The 20,074-nt window shown below is 46.4% G+C and overlaps 1 protein-coding gene across 3 annotated transcripts in view; it reads right to left on the bottom strand.

Annotated features, from left to right (window-relative positions):
- Positions 1-19,680, bottom strand: part of pds5a (PDS5 cohesin associated factor A) — a 29,459-nt gene extending 9,779 nt beyond the window's left edge. Inside the window, exons 1-17 of one of the 3 annotated variants that reach the window (XR_010878201.1) lie at positions 19,566-19,637; positions 18,523-18,672; positions 10,068-10,271; positions 9,323-9,409; positions 9,017-9,114; positions 4,736-4,862; positions 4,565-4,645; positions 3,878-4,018; positions 3,552-3,667; positions 3,225-3,319; positions 2,944-3,089; positions 2,652-2,803; positions 2,379-2,492; positions 2,002-2,083; positions 1,875-1,923; positions 1,659-1,798; positions 614-729 (exon numbers count right to left, since the gene is read on the bottom strand). Coding sequence is in view for 1 of the 3 variants with exons in the window: in XM_067249711.1 (XP_067105812.1) it covers positions 614-729; positions 1,659-1,798; positions 1,875-1,923; positions 2,002-2,083; positions 2,379-2,492; positions 2,652-2,803; positions 2,944-3,089; positions 3,225-3,319; positions 3,552-3,667; positions 3,878-4,018; positions 4,565-4,645; positions 4,736-4,862; positions 9,017-9,114; positions 9,323-9,409; positions 10,068-10,271; positions 18,523-18,636 (1,862 nt within the window). In the remaining 2 variants the exon portion in view is untranslated. Of the gene's footprint in view, positions 1-613; positions 730-1,658; positions 1,799-1,874; positions 1,924-2,001; positions 2,084-2,378; positions 2,493-2,651; positions 2,804-2,943; positions 3,090-3,224; positions 3,320-3,551; positions 3,668-3,877; positions 4,019-4,564; positions 4,646-4,735; positions 4,863-9,016; positions 9,115-9,322; positions 9,410-10,067; positions 10,272-18,522; positions 18,675-19,349; positions 19,365-19,565 lie in introns of those variants that run through there. The other 2 variants (XR_010878200.1, XM_067249711.1) reach the window with 2 other exon arrangements.
- Between the last annotated feature and the right edge of the window lie 394 nt (positions 19,681-20,074).

Raw genomic sequence — 20,074 nt, 5'->3', positions numbered from 1 at the left:
CTGAGGGCAGCGTTCTGAGGGCAGCGTTCTGAGGGCAGCGTTCTGAGGGCAGCGTTCTGAGGGCAGCGTTCTGAGGGCAGCGTTCTGCTGGTTTTGTAGCAAAGACTCTAGAGCTCCGCTTTGTAGGCTACGACAAAAAAAATTTTTCCTACTTTGTAACTTTCTGAGGCCAGCGTTTCTGGAAATGAATGAGGGTAAAACCTTTTTTAGACCTGACTAAATGAAATTTAAGACTTCGGATGAAAATCCGGCCGTTTTTAAGACGTTTTAACCCTTGTGTTATCTTCGGGTCATTCTGACCCATCAGTCATTGTGACCCACCATCGTATTGCGACAACTTTACCACATACAAAAACAAAGTGAAGCATTTTCTTTTAACTGTCGGGCTGTCTCAGACCCCACACTTTGCGAAGGTTAAAAGAAAATTATATTGATTTGTTTTTGTATTGGGTAAAATTGGGTAAACAACGATGGTTCGTTGTGAACCTTTGGGTCATGTGACCCAAAGGCAGCACAAGAGTTAAGTCCTTAAATTTCAAGTTCAGAATTTTAGACTTGTTATGTCCCCGCGGAAACCCTGGTGTGTGTGTGTGTGTGTGCAGGTGTGTGGTACCTGATGGCCTCTGAGTCGATGTGGACAGGGGCAATGCGCTCCAGCAGGAACTTCACCATCTCCAGGAAGGGGTTGGTGGGCTGCTTGGGGAAGGTCAGCTTACGGGTGATCTCCCTCTGCAAGCACACACACGTTAATATTACATCGACAGATTTATGCAACCCGGCACACAATAATCACCATCTGTATGTTTGTGTGGACATGGCTGCATGTTTTTCCTATACATTGATTTATTTGTGTTTTATTATATTTTTTTACTGTTTAACATGTCCAGGGGCAGGGCAAGAAATTGACATTAGAGCTGCGCGCAGCGCATCGATTCGCTCAGCCCTTTCTTGCCCTGCTCACATTCTCTCTCTCTCACTACAACGAACCAAGGGGCAACATCTCCGCTTTCTCCCACTGTACGAAAATAAAGCCAAAATATCCCGTATACAGGTGCTGCTATCTTGCGCTGGTGATGTGGTTTGGAGCCAGAGTCTGGCAGTAGAGATGTGTGGTGGCGTGGTATCCAGGTCCCGATCGACACTCGCCAGACCCAATCGCAAGCACACTAACATGTTTTTCTATCGTCAAATAATAATCTGATTCAGATTTTTGGCCCTCAAATTTTGGGGATCTGAATTTCACCATTCGAATTTCAGCAGACTGAATTTTGTTCAATTTGAATGTCTGAAACTTGAAAATGTCATTTTTATTAATATCATTTTTGGGATATACATTTTACTGTTTGAATTTCAGCATCAGGAGTTAACTGGTTAGCTGTGTGTGTGTTGAGGCAGCAGGAGTTAACTGGTTAGCTGTGTGTTTTGAAGCAGCAGTAGTTAACTGGTTAGCAGTGTGTGTGTTGAGGCAGCAGGAGTTAACTGGTTAGCGGTGTGTGTGTTGAGGCAGCAGGAGTTAACTGGTTAGCGGTGAGTGTTAACCCAGGAGGGTTAGACCCGTTCCTCACTACGCAGATCTCAGCCTACTTGCAGGAACAGGTGGGGCTGGTGGTTAGGGTTAAGCGTGTGTGTTAGGGGTGTGTGTTAGGGGTGTTCCTCACCACACAGATCTCAGCCTGCTTGCAGGAGCAGGTGGGGCTGATGAGTGTGTCTAGTTGCAGGCGCAGCTTCTCGTCTTCTCCCAGAACCTGGTTGAACTTCTTCATGAAGTCCTGGGCCTTGCCAGCATCCGGAAGGTTCTCTTGAGGGGGGGTGAGGGGGGTAGTGTGAGTGTATATATACACGTGTATGTGTGTGTTTGTGTGTGTTCCACTTACTGGCGATGGTCATCAGCTTCCCAAACATGGCTGTGTTGTTGGCCTCAGACTGGAGAGGAAGAGCAAGAGAGTTACACCCTGGAGCAACATGTGTGTGTGTGTGTGTGTGTGGTGTGTGTTTATTCACCACAGGCAGCTTGTGAAGGTCCAGGAGCTCTCTGACAAGCCCTCGGAGCATGTTCTGACACTTCCACATCTCATTCAGAGCCCTGAGAGGAGAGCGAGACCCATACACAAATACAAAAAGCAGTGTTAAACCATGGAAGAGTGTCAAGTGTGTGTACGTCTGAACGTGTATGTGGTGCATTAGAACTGAGTGTGAGTGTGTGTGTGTGTGTGTGTGTGAAAGTGTGTGTACTGACTTGACAGCGTTTGTGTCCAAGCAGGCATACAGGGTGTGTGCGCGTGTGTGTGTGTGTACTGACTTGACAGCGTTTGTGTCCAAGCAGGCATACAGGGTGTGTGTGTGTGTGTGTGTGTGTGTGAGAGTGTGTGTGTACTGACTTGACAGCGTTTGTGTCCAAGCAGGCATACAGGTAGTAAAGACATTTCATCTTCTCCTCCGTATCCAGACTGTGAGGAACCATGTACTGAGCAAAGATCTTCTCTACCAGCAGCCTGGACAGGAGGGGAGGAGGAGAGGGAGGGATGAGGGGAGGAAGAGAGGAGCAGGAGTACAGGTATGAGAAGTTTAAAAGAACTGGGTTCATTATAAAACCGTGGCGGAGCAGATTAGACTGTTGACTGTGTGTCGTCTTTGTGATGGTGTGTCCTCACTTGTCGTCGATGCTGTTCTGATAGTAAATGTGGAGTAGCTTGTCTTTGATCCAGGAGATCTTCTGGGCCTGGTCCTTTCCTGCCTCATGGTGAAGACAGTACTTCTTATACAGCTGAGCCAGGCCCATCATGGCCTCCTTACGAACCCTCCACTGAGGAGGAGAGGAGGTGATTACAGCCCATCATGGCCTCTTTACGAATCCTCCACTGAGGAGGAGAGGACAGGTGTGTGTGTGTGTGTGTGTGTGTGTGTGTGTGTGTGTGTGTGTGTGAGAGAGAGTGAGAGTCCTACCCTCTTGTCCAGGGTGCGTTCCCGTACAAAGCCCAGCAGCTGGTCGTTCACCAGGTTCAGGTCCTTCTTGCCAGCGTTGATGATGGTGACGATGACGTCGTGGCGGATCGCCTCCTCAGGGTCGTGGGAACGCACCTTCAGGAACTCTGATTGGACGAGACAGATAATCAGCACCTTCAAGGAACTCTGATTGGACCAGAGAATCAATACACACAAACAGAGAAAGTGACTGGATACACAAACAGATAAACAACACACACATGCAGACGGTGGTCCCCTACCTGTGAGATCCCGGGCTAGGTCTGGGTGGTTCATGAGACAGTGGCTGGCAAACTTCACACTCTCCAGTCTGACTGGGACATGGATGTCATTAAACCTGTAGGAGACACCACCATGACGACTGTGTATTTTTTGGTGTGTGTGTGTTTTTATGGTGTGTTTGTGTTTATGGTGTGTGTATTTATGGTGTGTGTGTGTGTGTGTATTTATGGTGTGTGTGTGTATTTATGGTGTGTGTGTGTATTTATGGTGTGTGTGTGTAGTTATGGTGTGTGTGTGTATTTATGGTGTGTGTGTGTAGTTATGGTGTGTGTGTGTGTGTGTCTCACCGTCCCAGGAAGCACTGCCAGAGAGGTCTATTGTGAGTGGCCAGTTCTGAGTCTTTGGCTCCGAACAGCTTGGCAAGCAGACGAACCACAGCCAGACGCTCCTCTCCATCATTGCTCTGCAACACACACCTCACCCTCAACACACACCTCACCCTCAACATGTGTGTGCGTGCGCATGGTGTGTGTGTGAGGTGTGTGCAGGGTGGTGTGTAAATTCATCGTAAATTTACACTGCCATAGTAAATTCCTTGTTTGTGCAAATTTACTTGGCGAATAAAGCTGTTTCTGATTTCCAGGGTATGGTGTTTATGGCGTGTGTGTGAGACCTTAAGCTTGAATTCGAGCTGGGGCATGACGGAGGTAAGAAGCAGGGGGTCGATGCAGAACAGCTCCTGGATCAGATCAAACACGTGTTCAGACAGGTCACTCACTGAAGACCTGCCCATCACCAGAACCTGGTTAAAGAACTGGGGGAGGGAGGAGATAAGAGGAGGAGAGGTGGTTAGGGTTAGGTCGTCTTACCCGCTTGTACCTCAGAGGGGATGAGGGCCTCAGTGAGGGGGGATGGGTGCCTCAGTGAGGGGGGATGGGGGCCTCAGTGAGGGGGGATGGGGGCCTCAGTGAGGGGGGATGGGGGCCTCAGTGAGGGGGGATGGGGGCCTCAGTGAGGGGGGATGGGGGCCTCAGTGAGGAGGGATGGGGGTCTCAGTGAGGGGGGATGGGGCCTCAGTGAGGGGGGATGGGGGCCTCAGTGCGGGGGGATGGGGGCCTCAGTGAGGGGGGATGGGGGAGGGAGGAGATAAGAGAAGGAGAGGTGGTCACATGTGATTAGCAGCTTTCATCAGTTTAGAAGCTTCCATCAGTCTACTGCTATGAGAGAGAGGAGGATGAGAAGGAGAGATGAGAAGGAACCAGACAGAAAGGGGGCAAGGGAGAAGGGGAGAGAGAGGGGGGAGTGGGAGAGAGAGATGGGGGGAGTGGGAGAGAGAGATGGGGGGGAGGGGGGTCCTCACGTTGGCGATGCAGGTCTCTATGTTCTGGACGGTCCTCTTCAGCAGAGTCTTGGCCAGGTCATACGCCTGCTTGTTCAGGTTCTGGACATACACAGACGTTATCATCAATACTGTGTGCATGTACCTTGTGAGCAGGAATCAGGTTGATGAGGATGGTGTGTGTGTGTGTACCTTGTGAGCAGGTATCAGGTTGATGAGGATGGTGTCCAGGAGTTCCTGGGTGACACCATCTCCCTCCATGATGATGGAGCTCATCAGGTCAAGCATGTGCATCTGCACCTTCTGGTTATGGCTGTTACTGGGGGGGGCGAAAGATGAAAAGATTTAATCTCTAATAATGCCTGTGAGGTGAAAGTGTGTGTGACGTGAGTGTGTGAGGTGAAAGTGTGTGTGAGGAGAAGCTGTGTGTACAAATTAGAATGGGTTTAGTTTCCCACAATCAGCTCAAGAAGCAGGCACTCTGCACGTGTCCTCTTTATAATCCAACCGCAATAGAACTAAAGCGATTAACAAAGGCATTCGCAATTAAATAAAAGGAAAATTAGAGGTTAATTAGAAGCAAATTCGCTTTTACAAACAATATTCAGCTGCTTTCAAAGGGGCTGGCTAGCTAACACAACGGCAATATAAAGTGGATATACTTTCAGAATCAGAATCAGAAAGGGATTTATTCGCCATGAAAGTTTGCACAGACAAGGAATTTGCTTTGGCAGGAAGGTGCATACAATAAACATATACCTAAAATTTTAATATGTGGACTAACTATACTAAGGGTACATAAACTAGCAGTACTAAGTGGGATAAATATAAGTTGCCGTAAATTACAATATAAAAATACAAATATTACAAAAAATACAAATGTACAAGATACCATGTTGTGGTGCAGTGCAAAAGCAGAGTGTTTTAAGCAATAAGTCATTTGAGTAAGTGTGGTCCCTTGGCCTTGTTGAAGAGGCCAACAGCGGAAGGGAAGAAACTGTTTTTGTGGCGTGAGGTATTGGTCCTGATAGACCGCAGCCTTCTGCCGGAGGGGAGTGACTGAAACAGGGAGTGTCCAGGGTGGGAGGAGTCGGCCACAATCTTCCTCGCTCGCCTCAGGGTCCTCGAGGTGTGCAGGTCCTCGAGGGTAGGCAGATTGCAGCCAATCACCTTCTCAGCAGTAGGGATGATACGCTGCAGTCTGCTCTTGTCCTTGGCAGTGGCAGCAGCGTACCAGACGGTGATGGAGGAGGTGAGGATGGACTCAATGATGGCTGAGTAGAAGTGCACCATCATTGTCTTTGGCAGGTTGAACTTCTTCAGCTGCCGAAGGAAGTACATCCTCTGTTGTGCTTTCTTGATGAGGGAGCTGATGTTCAGTTCCCACTTGAGGTCCTGGGAGAGGATAGTGCCCAGGAAGCGGAAGGACTCCACAGTGTTGACTGGGGAGTCACACAGGGTGATGGGGGTGAGTGGGTCTGTGTTCCTCCTGAAGTCCACAACCATCTCCACTGTCTTAAGAGCATTGAGCTCTAAGTTGTTCTGGCTGCACCAGGTCACCAGGTTGGCCGCTTCCCACCTATAATCAGACTCGTCTCCACCAGAGATGAGCCCAATGAGGGTGGTGTCGTCCGCAAACTTCAGGAGTTTGACGGACGGATGACTGGAGGTGCAACTGTTGGTGTACAGGGAGAAGAGCAGAGGAGAAAGGACGCAGCCCTGAGGTGATCCGGTGCTGATGGACCGGGAGTCAGAGACTTGTGTTCCCAGCTTAACGCACTGCTTCCTGTCAGACAGGAAGTCTGTGATCCACCTGCAGGTGGAATCAGGCACGTTCAGCTGGGAGAGCTTGTCCTGAAGCAGGGCGGGGATGATGGTGTTGAAGGCAGAGCTGAAGTCCACAAACAGGATCCTGGCATAGGATGCTGGGGAGTCCAGGTGCTGTAGGGTGAAGTGGAGGGCCATGTTAACTGCATCGTCCACAGACCTGTTGGCTCTGTAGGCAAACTGCAGGGGGTCCAGTAGAGGGTCAGTGATGGATTTAAGGTGTGCCAGCACCAGGCGCTCGAAAGACTTCATTACCACAGAGGTCAGGGCGACGGGTCTGTAGTCATTATGTCCTGTTGGCCTTGGCTTTTTGGGCACAGGGATGATGGTGGAGGACTTGAGACAGGCTGGCACATGGCATGTCTCAAGGGAGGTGTTAAAGATGTGGGTAAACACCGGAGACAGCTGGTCAGCGCAGTGCTTGAGGGTGGCTGGAGAGACAGAGTCCGGCCCAGCTGCTTTGCGGGGGTTCTGCCTCTTGAAAAGTCTGTTAACTTCACCCTCCTGAATGGAGAGAGTCGTCACTGTAGAGGGGGGGAGGTGGGAGGCCTCCTGGGTGGGAAGGGGTAGTTCAAGACTGTCCAATTGTCTTTCAAATCTGCAGTAGAACTCATTCAGGTCGTTGGCCAGGCGGGAGTCGTTAGTGGAGTGGGGGGCTCTGGGCTTGTAGTTGGTAATTTGCCTGAGCCCTCTCCAGACAGAAGCAGAGTCGTTTGCAGAGAATTGGTGTTTTAGCCTCTCTGAGTACAGTCGTTTAGCCTCCCTCACCGCCTTGCTAAACCTGTTCTTCGACTCCTTATAAAATGTATATAAAAATATTTTAAGTGCTTCACTGAGCTGCCAAACTAAAACATTGCAAGCAAAATAAAACATTTTAAAATAGAAAGTGCTACTGTTTAAAAGTGCTTCCCTGAACTGAGACCTAACATTTCATGGCTCAAAGTCTTATAGCGGGTCCCCCCTTGCTGTCGCATGCCCTTCAGATGGCCAACACCTGTAATTTGGCTTTCTTGCCCTTTGGCCTTGGCTAAACCAGCTTGCCACACTCTCCCTAGCATAAACATCCTAGCTCCATGGGTTAGCTCCATGGCCCAGCTCCGTAACTCAGGGGTGGGCAATAAATTTTGACAAGGTGCCACATGAGAAACCTGAAATGTGTTGGAGGGCCGCATCAATGATAACTTGAACTTAATTCTGCTCACTATTCATTTTCCCCCATTGTAAAAAGCAGTAAAGTATATATTTTGATTAGCTGCTACTGGTTATCAGAAGAATAAGGATATTCTGTAAATATTTATATACATATTTTACATGTTGATCAACTAGGAAAAGACTATCGAAGTAACAGTAAAAACTAAAATAATCATTACATCAGTGTTTCATTTTATTTGTAACTAGTTAATCTTCACCAACACTGAAAAGTTGTTTTGCAGTATGTTAAAGATATGCAATTGATCAACTTTATACAAAAAGCAATACTTTTTTGCAGTTCATTTTGTTATGTGAGAGGAATCCAGTGGGCTTGAACAAGTGCATCGAAATCTGGCTGAATGTCTGAGGTGGATATGCGAAGGACAGCTGACAGGTGATGATCCGAGTGTGCAATTTAACTAGCAAACCATCAGCCCGCGCCCACTGAATCAGTCAAGTTCTTATTATGTCTGCGTTAGTTTTTTTCTTGAGTCCCTTAGTGCCGATTCAAATTGTAATCCTTCAACACAGCGACCTGTTCTCCAAAACTAAGAACACAGCTTTGACTTTGACCTCAGTAAACAGATACTTAGAAGTCCATGTCTTGTTAAAAACTCTACATTTTGTGTTTCAGGACTACATATTTAAAACCGCTCAACACATTTATTTATTTTTAATTTTAGATTTACCTCATGCGGGCCGGATTGGAACAGCCTGTGGGCCGGTTGTGGCCCTGCGGGCCGTACAATGCCCAGGTCTGCCATAACTGATTCTCTGGTGCTCAGGTCATAATTTCAATCACACGGCATGGAGCAGTGTAGGCGGCCTACAGGAATATCTGGACCACAGCCAATCAGAGGCAAAGACCCGCCCCATCTCTGTCTCTGATTAGTTTAGACCACGATATGATCCAACCATGAGTGCGAGTTCCGTCAAAGAAGAAACAAACACTTCGTTCCTGGAGAGGCAGCGGATGCAAGGAGGTTAGGGGCACCGGTGCGACCTAGTAAAAATTGTAGTCGCACCCCTACAAATTTTGGTCGCACTCTAGAGCCCTGTAAAATGATGGCGGACGAAATGACTCGCGAGCAGATTCTCCTTAGATTCGCGGGTGTCACAATCAGATTTGCGTCCGTCACTTCCTGCCAAGTGGTTAACTTAAGTGTTCCATTTGAGACAGCACTACTCAGCCACGGAGTGCACTACAGATGTAAGTGCACAGTATTGCAGTACACTGTATTGCAGTGTACTTAGTAAAGTGCGCGGTAGTAGACACAGCCAGAGAGAGACAGAGAGAGAGAGAGACAGAGACAGAGAGAGAGAGAGAGAGAGAGAGAGAGAGAGAGAGAGAGAGAGAGAGAGAGAGAGAGAGAGAGCAAGCAGGTAGAGAGACACAGAGACAGAGAGAGAGAAAGAGAGGGGGGGGAGCAGGTAGAGAGTATCAGACAGTCTTACTTGATGACAGAGAAGAGGGTTTTGAAGAGCTGGATGAAGATCTCGTTACAGTCCTCAAGCTCAAAGCAGATGTTGTAGGACTTCACCCACGCCAGGTTCTAGAGGAGGAGAGAGGAGGAATAGAGGAGGAGGGAGGAGGAATAGAGGAGGAGGGAGGAGGAATGAAGAATATAGGAGGAGGGAGTGCAAAGGTCAACACAACACAGCTAGACACCATCTACTCATTTAAACCTTACTTCTTTCCTCCAAACTTTAACCCCTCATCCCCTCCCTCCTTCCCTCTCTCCCTCCCTCCCCGTTCCGTACCTCCAGCAGGTAGAAGTATCTGTTGAACTGTGGGCTCTTGGTGTCCTCCAGCCCCTTCAGCTGTCTGGTGATGAACAAGAAGATGTCCTGGAGAAAGAGGTATAGAGAGGAGAGTGTGAAGAGAGGGGGAGGAGAGAGAGATGTAAGGTCATGTACAGGGTTGGGCTGTAGGGATGGGCATGGCTTTTAAGGTTTGGGGTTATTTTCAAATAACACAAGTTCTCCTAGTAGTCTTGTCATACAAGAGGTAGTCAGATTGTCCAGGGGACAAGGGGGAGCTGTAGGGTCAGGTACCTTGAGCTTGTCGTGGGTAGGGAGTCAGGTGGCTGAGCGGTGAGGGAATCGGGCTAGTAATCCGAAGGTTGCCAGTTTGATTCCCGGTCATGCCAACTGACGTTGTGTCCTTGGGCAAGGCACTTCACCCTACTTGCCTCGGGGGAATGTCCCTGTACTTACTGAAAGTCGCTCTGGATAAGAGCGTCTGCTAAATGACTAAATGTAATGTAAATGTAGTGAAAGGTCAGAGGTCAGGTACCTTGAGCTTGTCGTGGGAGGTGTAGGGTCAGGGGTCAGGTACCTTAAGCTTGTCGTGGGTAGTGAAAGGTCAGAGGTCAGGTACCTTAAGCTTGTCGTGGGTAGTGAAAGGTCAGAGGTCAGGTACCTTAAGCTTGTCGTGGGTAGTGAAAGGTCAGAGGTCAGGTACCTTAAGCTTGTCGTGGGTAGTGAAAGGTCAGAGGTCAGGTACCTTAAGCTTGTCGTGGGAGGTGTAGGGGGCCTCGGGGGCGTAGATCCTGAAGATGTCGGCCAGGCAGCAGGCCACCAGCAGACGCACGTCCTTGTTGGGGTTCCTGAGGAAAGACTCTGATGCCAGGTGCAGCGCCAGGGCCAGGTAGCGCTGCTTCTCTTCCTCCGAGTCCTGGTCCATGTCCATGTAGGTCTTCACCACCATCTACCACACACACACACATCATACATACACACACCACACACACAGACATCATACATACACACACCACACACACAGACATCATACATACACACACCACACACACAGACATCATACATACACACACCACACACACAGACATCATACACACACACACCAAACACACAGGTCAGTCACCATCTGAATCAAACACACAGGTCAGTTAGATGTTTTTCCTGAAAATTCCCCCAAATCGTTCAGGGAACTTAACATCATTTTGTAAGACTCGAGACACACATTTTTAGGGCTTTATTCGCCAACTTTCATGGCGAATAAAACCCCTTTCTGATTCTGATAACCAGAGGTGAAGAACACACACAGACACACACTCACATACAAACACCCCCACACGCACACAAACACACTCAAGTGTAGGGATGCAGCGATGAACCGATTTTACTATTAATCGCGATTTAAAAGTCTTGGTTTTGTAACCGTAAAGGCTCATCTAAACCGAGTGTTTCTGTTCTCACAAAAAAAGGGACATTATGGTACATTATTTTTCCAAACAACAGTTGCACAGTGTGGAGAATTAATATGAACAAAGGTTGCATTGCAGTCAGTAAAATTAAACAAACATTGCCAGAGTTTTCAAACAGTTCTGGAGAATTCAGTTCCCGTTTAGTGTGCTGTTGCAAAATCATGACGTCTTATGATTTGTCATTGCGTGTTAGTTTATAGTGTACCTACTTTCTAAGGTACCCAAGGTATTGTATGAGGTACATTTCTTGTTGTTTGTTCGTTAATTTGCAAATACAGGCTTTAAAGTATAGAATGTGTTTTCAGAGGTTTGATTGCTCAATCGTTAGTCAGACGTACATGCAAATTCTAGCTTTCGCCCTCTTTGTTAGCCCTGTCCGTTTAAAGATTTATAATTGTATTTAATTTTTTTGTGTTGACGTTAGCTAGCTAGCGTCGGCAGCTGTGTACCTAGCAAGCATTAGCAGCATTTGTATTGGTTAAGTGTACGTAGTTAAATATATGCTAATATTCAACTGTAAAGTATAGAACTTTTAAGTAATCATATTTATTCACGTCATAAAAATCCCCTAGTTATTCTCTTAAATATGGTATAAAAAGTTAAGGTTTATGATTTAATATGAACATTAATAAAATATGAAGGGGGAGAAGTAACCTCTTCTCAATCCTGTCAAATTAAAAAAACACCTACAAAGAGCATACCCAAAGTCAATTGAAAGATGTTCTTGAACCAGTTTCCCCTGTTGTCAGGATCCCTGAAGTCCTACTGGTTTTCAGTAATAAAAGCTTGAACACAAGGAAATATAAAGTTTCTATTTACGCCTGGATTTTGTTATGAAAACACATGCCTGAAGAGGCCTAGAGGTGGTAGGTATTAGCTGGAAGACAAAATTGGACCACAGCATGAAACCTTACCTAATTCAAGTCAAAAGTCAAATATAATACCACAATATATTCATATTTGACATGTTTTTCTAAGAGTACATCCAGGCGTTTTCTTTTGGAGACTCCAAAAGGACCCTTACATTTAGTCATTTTAGCAGACGCTCTTATCCAGAGCCTTGGTAACCAAGGTCAAACCAAGGTCAAATACTTAAGATAAAAAGGTATTCCTTTTAATAATTGTTGTGTGGTACTTAGAACTATCTGGGGGGGGGCCCATGGTTGGCTTTAGAAGGCTATGGACGGGGCATGGATCTCCTATTGGGTCAAATGAGGTGTCAATCGAAGAGTCAGAGTACAACAGAGTACAACGGCCATTTTGAAACCAAGATACTGAGACTATAATTGTACCATCGTTGCATCCCTACTCACATGCATACAACCCCCCCTCCACACACACACACACTCACGCACGTTAAACTCGGTTTCAGTGTACTTTCATATTTCAACAAAAGGAATGGCAGTTGGTGAAATATGAAAAAGCTTACTTTATATCCCACTTCTGTAATCTTTGAATCTAACCATATAAAACATGAAAACATGAGTGCAGAGTACCAGGGGAGTGACAGTTTAACAGCTGCGGACTGAGGTCGTCTGATCTTTCCTCACCTTGTGCAACGTTCACATTCGCTCTCTTCCACTCAACACATTAACAGTCGGAGGCACAAAACAATACAGGCACTAGGACCCATACACCACTTCCTATGCGTGTGTGTGTGTGTGTGTGTGTGTGTGTGTAGGCCGGCAGCCACAAGAGCAGCAGAGCTTCCTCATCAGCCAGTATGCTGGCAGAGTGGGGGATGGGTGGTGGGAGCTGCAGAGCTGAGAAGAGGAACACTTTTACACTCTCTGCTTGACCCCCTCCCTCTCTGCTTGACCCTCAGTCTACTTGACTCTCCCTCTCTGCTTGACTCTCTCTCACTCTGCTTGACCCCCTCCCTCTCTGCTTGACCCCCTCCCTCTCTGCTTGACCCCCTCCCACTCTGCTTGACCCCCTCCCACTCTGCTTGACCCCCTCCCACTCTGCTTGACCCTCTCTCACTCTGCTTGACCCTCTCTCACTCTGCTTGACCCTCTCTCACTCTGCTTGACTCTCTCTCACTCTGCTTGACCCCCTCTCACTCTGCTTGACTCTCTCACTCTGCTTGACTCTCTCTCTGCTTGACTCTCTCTCTGCTTGACTCTCTCACTCTGATTGACTCTCTCACTCTGATTGACTCTCTCACTCTGATTGACTCTCTCACTCTGCTTGACTCTCTCACTCTGCTTGACTCTCTCACTCTGCTTGACTCTCTCACTCTGCTTGACTCTCTCACTCTGCTTGACTCTCACTCTGCTTGACTCTCTCACTCTGCTTGACTCTCACTCTGCTTGACTCTCACTCCACTTCTCTTCCCTCCCTTCTCTCTCTTCCCTCTCTTCCCTCTGCTCCCTCTCTCTCCTCCCTCTGCTCCTTCTCTCTCCTCCTCCCTCTGCTCCTTCTCTCTCCTTCCTCTGCTCCTTCTCTCTCCTCCCTCTCTCTCCTCCCTCTGCTCCTTCTCTCCTGAGCATTCAAACCCCAGTCCTTGAGGGATCCCCTACCATTTCCTGTTTGTGTGTGTGTATAATGTTGTTTGCCAAATGTGGCCTCATCCGGTGTTTCTGAATTGCTGGCTTAAGCCTGCAAAATTATGAAATCTGCAACTTTAAACAGGGGTGTTGGAATATACCGGTTTTACAGTGCGACAACCAAATGCTTTCTTAACACATATCCAGCAATTCAGAAACACCGGATAAGGCCACCCTAACCCCCCCCCCAAACTCCTCAGAAAACAGCCTGGTGTCTGTGATGGGGCCAACTTAACAATATCAGAACAGCTAGTAACAGAACAGCTGGACAGAGTAGTAACAGAACAGCTGGACAGTAAAATCTGGGTCCAACATCACAAGTCCAACATATCACCCTAGACCATCTCTAGTCCAACATCTCACCCTAGACTAGGGGTGGGCGATATGGCCAAAATCTATGGTATGAGTCTTTTTATATCACGGTTACAGTATATATGACGATATAGTAATTGTTCTGTACATTAAATTAAGAAATGGTACAAAATAACCATACTTCATCACACTCGATTATTTATTACAAACAAAAACAACTGCCTCACATGAGACAACACTTAAAAACAAAAGACTCCAAAAGTTACGAGTACGAGTGTTCCGATTGGCTGATGTGCAGTCATGCCATCCGCGTGGTGACCTACTCACAGCTCAATACGGATCCATAATGCCCTCCGACAAAAATTACAAAAAAGCGATCAGTCTGAGTTTTACTATCCATATCAAACTGAGGCTTTAACATATCAACCTCGTTAAAGCTCGGTCGATATGTTAAAGCCTCAGTTTGATATTTCCCGGCATGACCTCACTCTCAGTTAGTAAGTAGTTAGCCTTCACTAGTCATGCTAGATCAAGAATGCTAGCAACGCCACCAGTGTAATTTTACAACAATATTTTACAGCATGAGACATAAAACTTGAACAACAAATCGAATTGGTTACCTGCAGAATGGGTCATCAAATATATAATTAATTAGCATCGGCATGAATGTGGTCCGCTTAGACAAAATACACTCCGTTCCGTCAGACCAACGCAAATGTGCTTCAAGGTCAAACGAAAATAGCAAATCAAATAAAAGTTAAACTACAATTCTAAATATCGCAAGAATGCGATTTATATGATGGCTTATATACAATACAACAACAACAACAACAAGTTGCAAGTGTGCACGAGTCTCGGAGCTAGGAAAAAGGCGAGCCACTGTTCTGCGCAAGACCGGACAAGCCGGAACTGGAAAGATGGCGCGGTCCGTTTCACGCTCTCGCTTGCCTCACTGCACCACTGAGCACTTTTCATAGAAATGAATGGGGACGCCATCTTGGAAGAGAAAATAAGCTGTGTCTACTAAATATAAGTCTATGCGTACAATGCCCAGGTCTGCTGTAACTGATTCTCTGGTGCTCAGGTCATAATTTCAATCAGACAGCACGGAGCAGTGTAGGCCGACAGGAATATCTGGACCACAGCCAATCAGAGGCAAAGACCCCGCCCCATCTCTGTCTCTGATTGGTTTAGACTACGCCCTCTCCGACGTGGAACGCCCTCTCCGAGCCCCTCGGAGAGCTCTACGTGCACCTCCTGATTTTCCTGACTATCCGTCTGTCCGTCCGTCATTTTACGGATACCCCTTGGCTGTGATTGGTCCGTATTAAGAACCGCTTGCGTCAGGGGCGGGGTTGCCATGATAAACAGGACGAACAGAATCCTTTGACCGCCATTGCTTTAAGTTTTTACAATTCATATTTCAGCTAAACAGTACATGTAAATCAGCATCTGAATTAAAATGTGACGAGAAATGGGCAGTGTAGTTGCTGAAAATGTGCGTATTTATGATCCAACCAAGAGTTTGAGTTCCGTCAAAGGAGAACAAACGCTTAGTTCGTGGAGAGGCAGCGGATGCGAGGAGGTTAGGAGCACCGGTGCGACCTAGGGGTTAGGGTTTGTACCACCCGTACACATTATGGTCGCACTCTAGAGCCCTGCTAGACCATCGCTAGTCCAACTTCTCAGCCAACATCTCAACCTACACCATCACTAGTCCAACATCTCACCCAACATCTCACCCTAGACCATCGCTAGTCCAACATCTCACCGAACAGCATCACTAGTCCAACATCTCACCCTACACCCTCGCTAGTCCAACATCTGAACCCTGAGCGGTTAGGGAATCGGGCTATTAATCAGAAGGTTGTTGGTTCGATTCCCAGCCGCGTCAAAATGACGTTGTGTCCTTGGGCAAGGCACTTCACCCTACTTGCCTCGGGGGGAATGTCCCTGTACTTACTGTAAGTCGCTCTGGATAAGAGCGTCTGCTAAATGACTAAATGTAAATGTAACTACAACACACCGAACCAACGTTCTGAGGGCAGCGTTCTGCTGGTTTCGTTTGTAGCAAAGTATCTAGAGCTCCGCTTTGTAGGCTATGACTCAATACATTTTTGCTACGTTGTAATAACTTTCTGAGGCCAGTGTTTCTGGAAATGAATGAGGGTAAAACCTTTTTTAGACCTGACTAAATGAAATTTAAGACCTCGGATGAGAATCTGGCCGTTTTTAAGACGTTTTAATGCCTTAAATTTAAAGTTCAGAATTTTTTACTTTTTAAGACCCCGCGGAAACAGAGGTGAGCGCAATTAAAGGAAAACTACTTAAGATGGACGTAACACATTATTTAGCAGCCCACAGGTTTCAAGCAATATGGGAAAGAAAAAGGATCTCTCTGCTGCCGAAGTGTCAAATAGTGCAATGCCTTGGACAAGGTATGAAAACATTAGATATTTCACAAAAAACATAAGCGTGATCATTGTACTGTGAAGAAATTTGTGGCTTATTCAGAGCACAGACGGGTTTGTGCAGATAAAGGCATAAGGAGGAAGGTTTCTGCTAGACTAATTCATTGGATTAAGAGAGCAGCGGCTAAAATGCCATTACAAAGCAGCAAACAGGTGTTTGAAGCTGCTGGTGCCTCTGGAGTCCCACGAGCCTCAAGGTGTAGGATCCTCCAGAGGCTTGCAGTTGTGCATAAAACTATTATTTGGCCACCCCTAACCAATGCTCACAAGCAGAAACAGTTGCAGTGGACCTAGATATACATGAAGACTAATTTTCAAACAGTTTTGTTTACTGATGAGTGCCGTGCTACCCTGGATGGTCCAGATGGATGGAGTAGTGGATGGTTGGTGGATGGACACCATGTCCCAACAAGGCTGCGACATCAGCAAGGAGGTGACGGAGTTAAGGCCGATTTATACTTCTCCGTTTTTACGAAGACGGACACAGGGAACGCCCTCTCCGACGAGGTGCACGTAGAGCTCTCCGAGCCCCTCGGAGAGCTCTACGTGCACCTTCTGATTTTCCTGACTATCCGTCCGTCCGTCATTTTACAGAAACCCCTTGGCTGTGATTGGTCCGTATTAAGAACCGCTTGCGTCAGGGGCGGGGTTGCCGTGACCAACAAGATGAACAGAATCCTTTGACCGCCATTGCTGTAAGTTTACAATTCATATTTCAGCTAAACAGTACATGTAAATCAGCATCTGAATTAAAATGTGATGAGAAATGGGCAGTGTAGTTGCTGAAGATGTGCGTATTTTATTGATGAAACGGCTCATTTGTAAATTTTCTCTGACTTCTCGATAACCTAGGTAAATAAACACTCGACAACGACTTACAAAAAACCGTTGCGCCACCTACTCTTCTGGCGGTGAATTGTTTTCAGCACCCACAGCCCTCGGAGTACAATAAATTCAACGAATCCGTCCGACTCCGTCCGTCTGTCACGGAGTCGGAGTAGTATAATTCGGCCTTTATGTGGAGAGCTGGTAGGCCCCTTTGGGCTCCCTGAAGGTGTGAAAATTACCTCGGCAAAGTATACAGTTTCTGACCGACCACTTTCTTCCATGGTACAAAAAGAAGACCCGTTCATTCCGTAGCAAAATCCTCTTCATGCATGACAATGCACCATGTCATGCTGCATGGGCATAAAAGGAGAGAAACTCATGGTGTGGCCACCATCCTCCCCTGACCTCAACCCTATTGAGAACCTCAAGCAAAAGATCTATGAGGGTGGGAGGCAGTTTCCATCAAAACATGGGATTCAGATGGCTGAGCGGTGAGGGAGTCGGGCTAGTAATCTGATGGTTGCCAGTTCGATTCCCGGCTGTGTCAATTGACGTTGTGTCCTTGGGCAAGGCACTTCACCCTACTTGCCTCAGGGGGGAATGTCCCTGTACTTACTGTAAGTCGCTCTGGATAAGAGCGTCTGCTAAATGACTAAATGTAAAAATGTAAATGTAAAACAGCAGCTCTGGGAAGCTATTCTGACATCCTGCAAAGAAATTCAAGCAGAAACTCTCCAAAAACTCACAAGTTCAAGGAATGCAAGAATTGTGAAGGTCATATCAAAGAAGAGGTCCTATGTTAACATGTAACTTGCCCTGTTAAGATGTTTTTGATTGAAATAGCTTTTAATTTCAGTAAATATGACCTCCTAATGCTGCAAATTCAACAAATTACCATTTTCAGTTCTTTACAACCTAAAAAATGTTCTGAAACTCTGTTGTGCATAATAATTTGGAACAGTTCATTTAGAGTTTTTTTATTTTGCATCAACTATTGACGAAAATCTGAGAAATATTCATTTGCATAATAATTTGGAACGTGGTGAAGTTATGCATGTAGGACTATTTGTAATTGATGACCCAGCAGTCCAATCCTACTTCATAGACCATGTTTTAAATACATCCTCTTTCCCCTTAAAAGTGCCTTAAATCCATTAAAGGCTGAATCCTCTCTAGTACTGGGTTACACCTCTTCATCCCTGCAGGTACTAAAGTTTTAGCTCACAAGGGCAGAGCTTTGCAATGCTGCCGTGCATCTCATATTCAGAGCATGGTGATGTTATCGGGGCCTCATTTCTTTATGACTCAAGAAAAACGTCACTTTCATCACAGTGATATTTCACTTCATTCAAACTGGAAGTCACATAACGTAATAACGTTGTCAAACACGTTGTCACGCATAGTTGTGCCCTCTGCTTGCAGGCATATTTACAAAGTTGGAGTGATGATGGCAACCAGCCAGCGGTTGGACATTGATCCGGCTGAGCACCCATGGGTTCACAGTCAGGAGCAAGCATTATCAACCACTGCTGGATCCTCATTAATTTAAACAGCTATAGGACGTTTCTACCCACCTTCAACCGTTTGACCACCTCATCATTGGTGATCTTGTCTGTGATCTCCTTAACCCCGGGCGGATAGGTAATCTTGCCGTCCCCCGCCGGTTTCTGCTGTTGAGGGAACTCCATGCTTGTCAACGTAAATCCAGATGGTCTTCTACTGGCCTCTATAGGTCAGAAAACAAAAGTTCAACACAACCCTTCTACCGCACTTCTACAAAAGCCCGTTTAAAACAGTATTTTCAGCCTACAATCATTCTTTCTGGCCGATAAACTTCGAAGGGAATAGACACGCAGCGGTCGACAACGTAAAATATAGCACCAAATAGGAATTCATTGTAAAAGCTCCATAAAATCCACATTGTGCTAGCTCGTATGCTAACCTGACACCAACATATCCGTTCCACATTCGCATATTCTCGTCATAAAGATCATTTCTGAAGGCACCAGTTAGGTTGCATTTACGCCACAATATACACACTGTGCATTTATTTACACCAATGGTATCTATACTTAAGGATTCAACACACTACACTAGTCTATTATTAAGTTACATGCATTGCTACAATTTTCGGGATGGGAGTAACGATGCTAGCAGCCAAGCTATCACGTTAGCCAACCCAGTGAAATGCCATGCTAGCTGGTTAGCATCGCTGGCCTTGCTGATTTAGGCCGCAAACTATTTACAGATCACCATCACATCAGACATTTCTTGAGCCACAAAGAAGCCGAATTTAAGTATCCAGAAATATTTCTTTAAAAATACCCCTTCCGATAGATAATTGCTGCCGTATATAACAAATACTAAAAGTTTACAAGGTAGTAATATACTGTTGATGTACTTGTCTCTTTCTTTCAACTTCAGCAACACATCGTTTCCTACTACTGGGGCTGGTAGTTCACAGGCAGAATGCTCAAGCCCTCCCTCACCGAACTTGCCCCACGATTGATTTGGAACATCTCAATGAATGCACAACAAAGCTCAGTACACATTCAACTACGCCCTAAACAACACTGTAACTAGCAACTACATAAAATATTAGCTTTTCAATATTTACCTCGCAAACTGGGCCGTTTTAATTCATTAGTCTGACACAAGTCAGGGTTTACTTTCGGCACAAAGCTCCGTGTCTACCCTCAGTCTGCAGTTTCAGCGTCCTCACTGAAGGTCTGGTGCGCAGCGCCGCCGTCGGTCTGCGGGAGGTACTGCAACACGACACCGAGAGGCGGGAGTCTCGAGCCTCTTGAAATGTCCGCGCGCTCTAAGCTGATCTGGGTTGACTGACTAACCTAGCCAGACCCTAACTAACCCACCCAGGTTCAGGGTAACAGGGAAACAGGGAAAGCTGGGCGGCATTTGAGCTTGTAACCAAACAGAACTACGACTGACAGCTCAAATATGCAAAGTAGTTATCATTTATTTCATGTTCTATTTCTTATATTTTAGTTAGGCTATTGTATATATTATTATACCGCGTATGTAGAAGGAGATGTGTGCACGAGGTAACCCGTTTCCGTTAATAATGCATGGATATGGGTTTTTCGGTACTTTGAAGGTTCATATTTG

This window comes from Osmerus mordax, chromosome 14 (assembly GCF_038355195.1).
Source record: "Osmerus mordax isolate fOsmMor3 chromosome 14, fOsmMor3.pri, whole genome shotgun sequence".
NCBI classification, from domain to species: domain Eukaryota; kingdom Metazoa; phylum Chordata; class Actinopteri; order Osmeriformes; family Osmeridae; genus Osmerus; species Osmerus mordax.
Note: the sequence above shows the minus strand (reverse complement) of the source record. Positions and strands in the feature narration are given on the sequence as shown.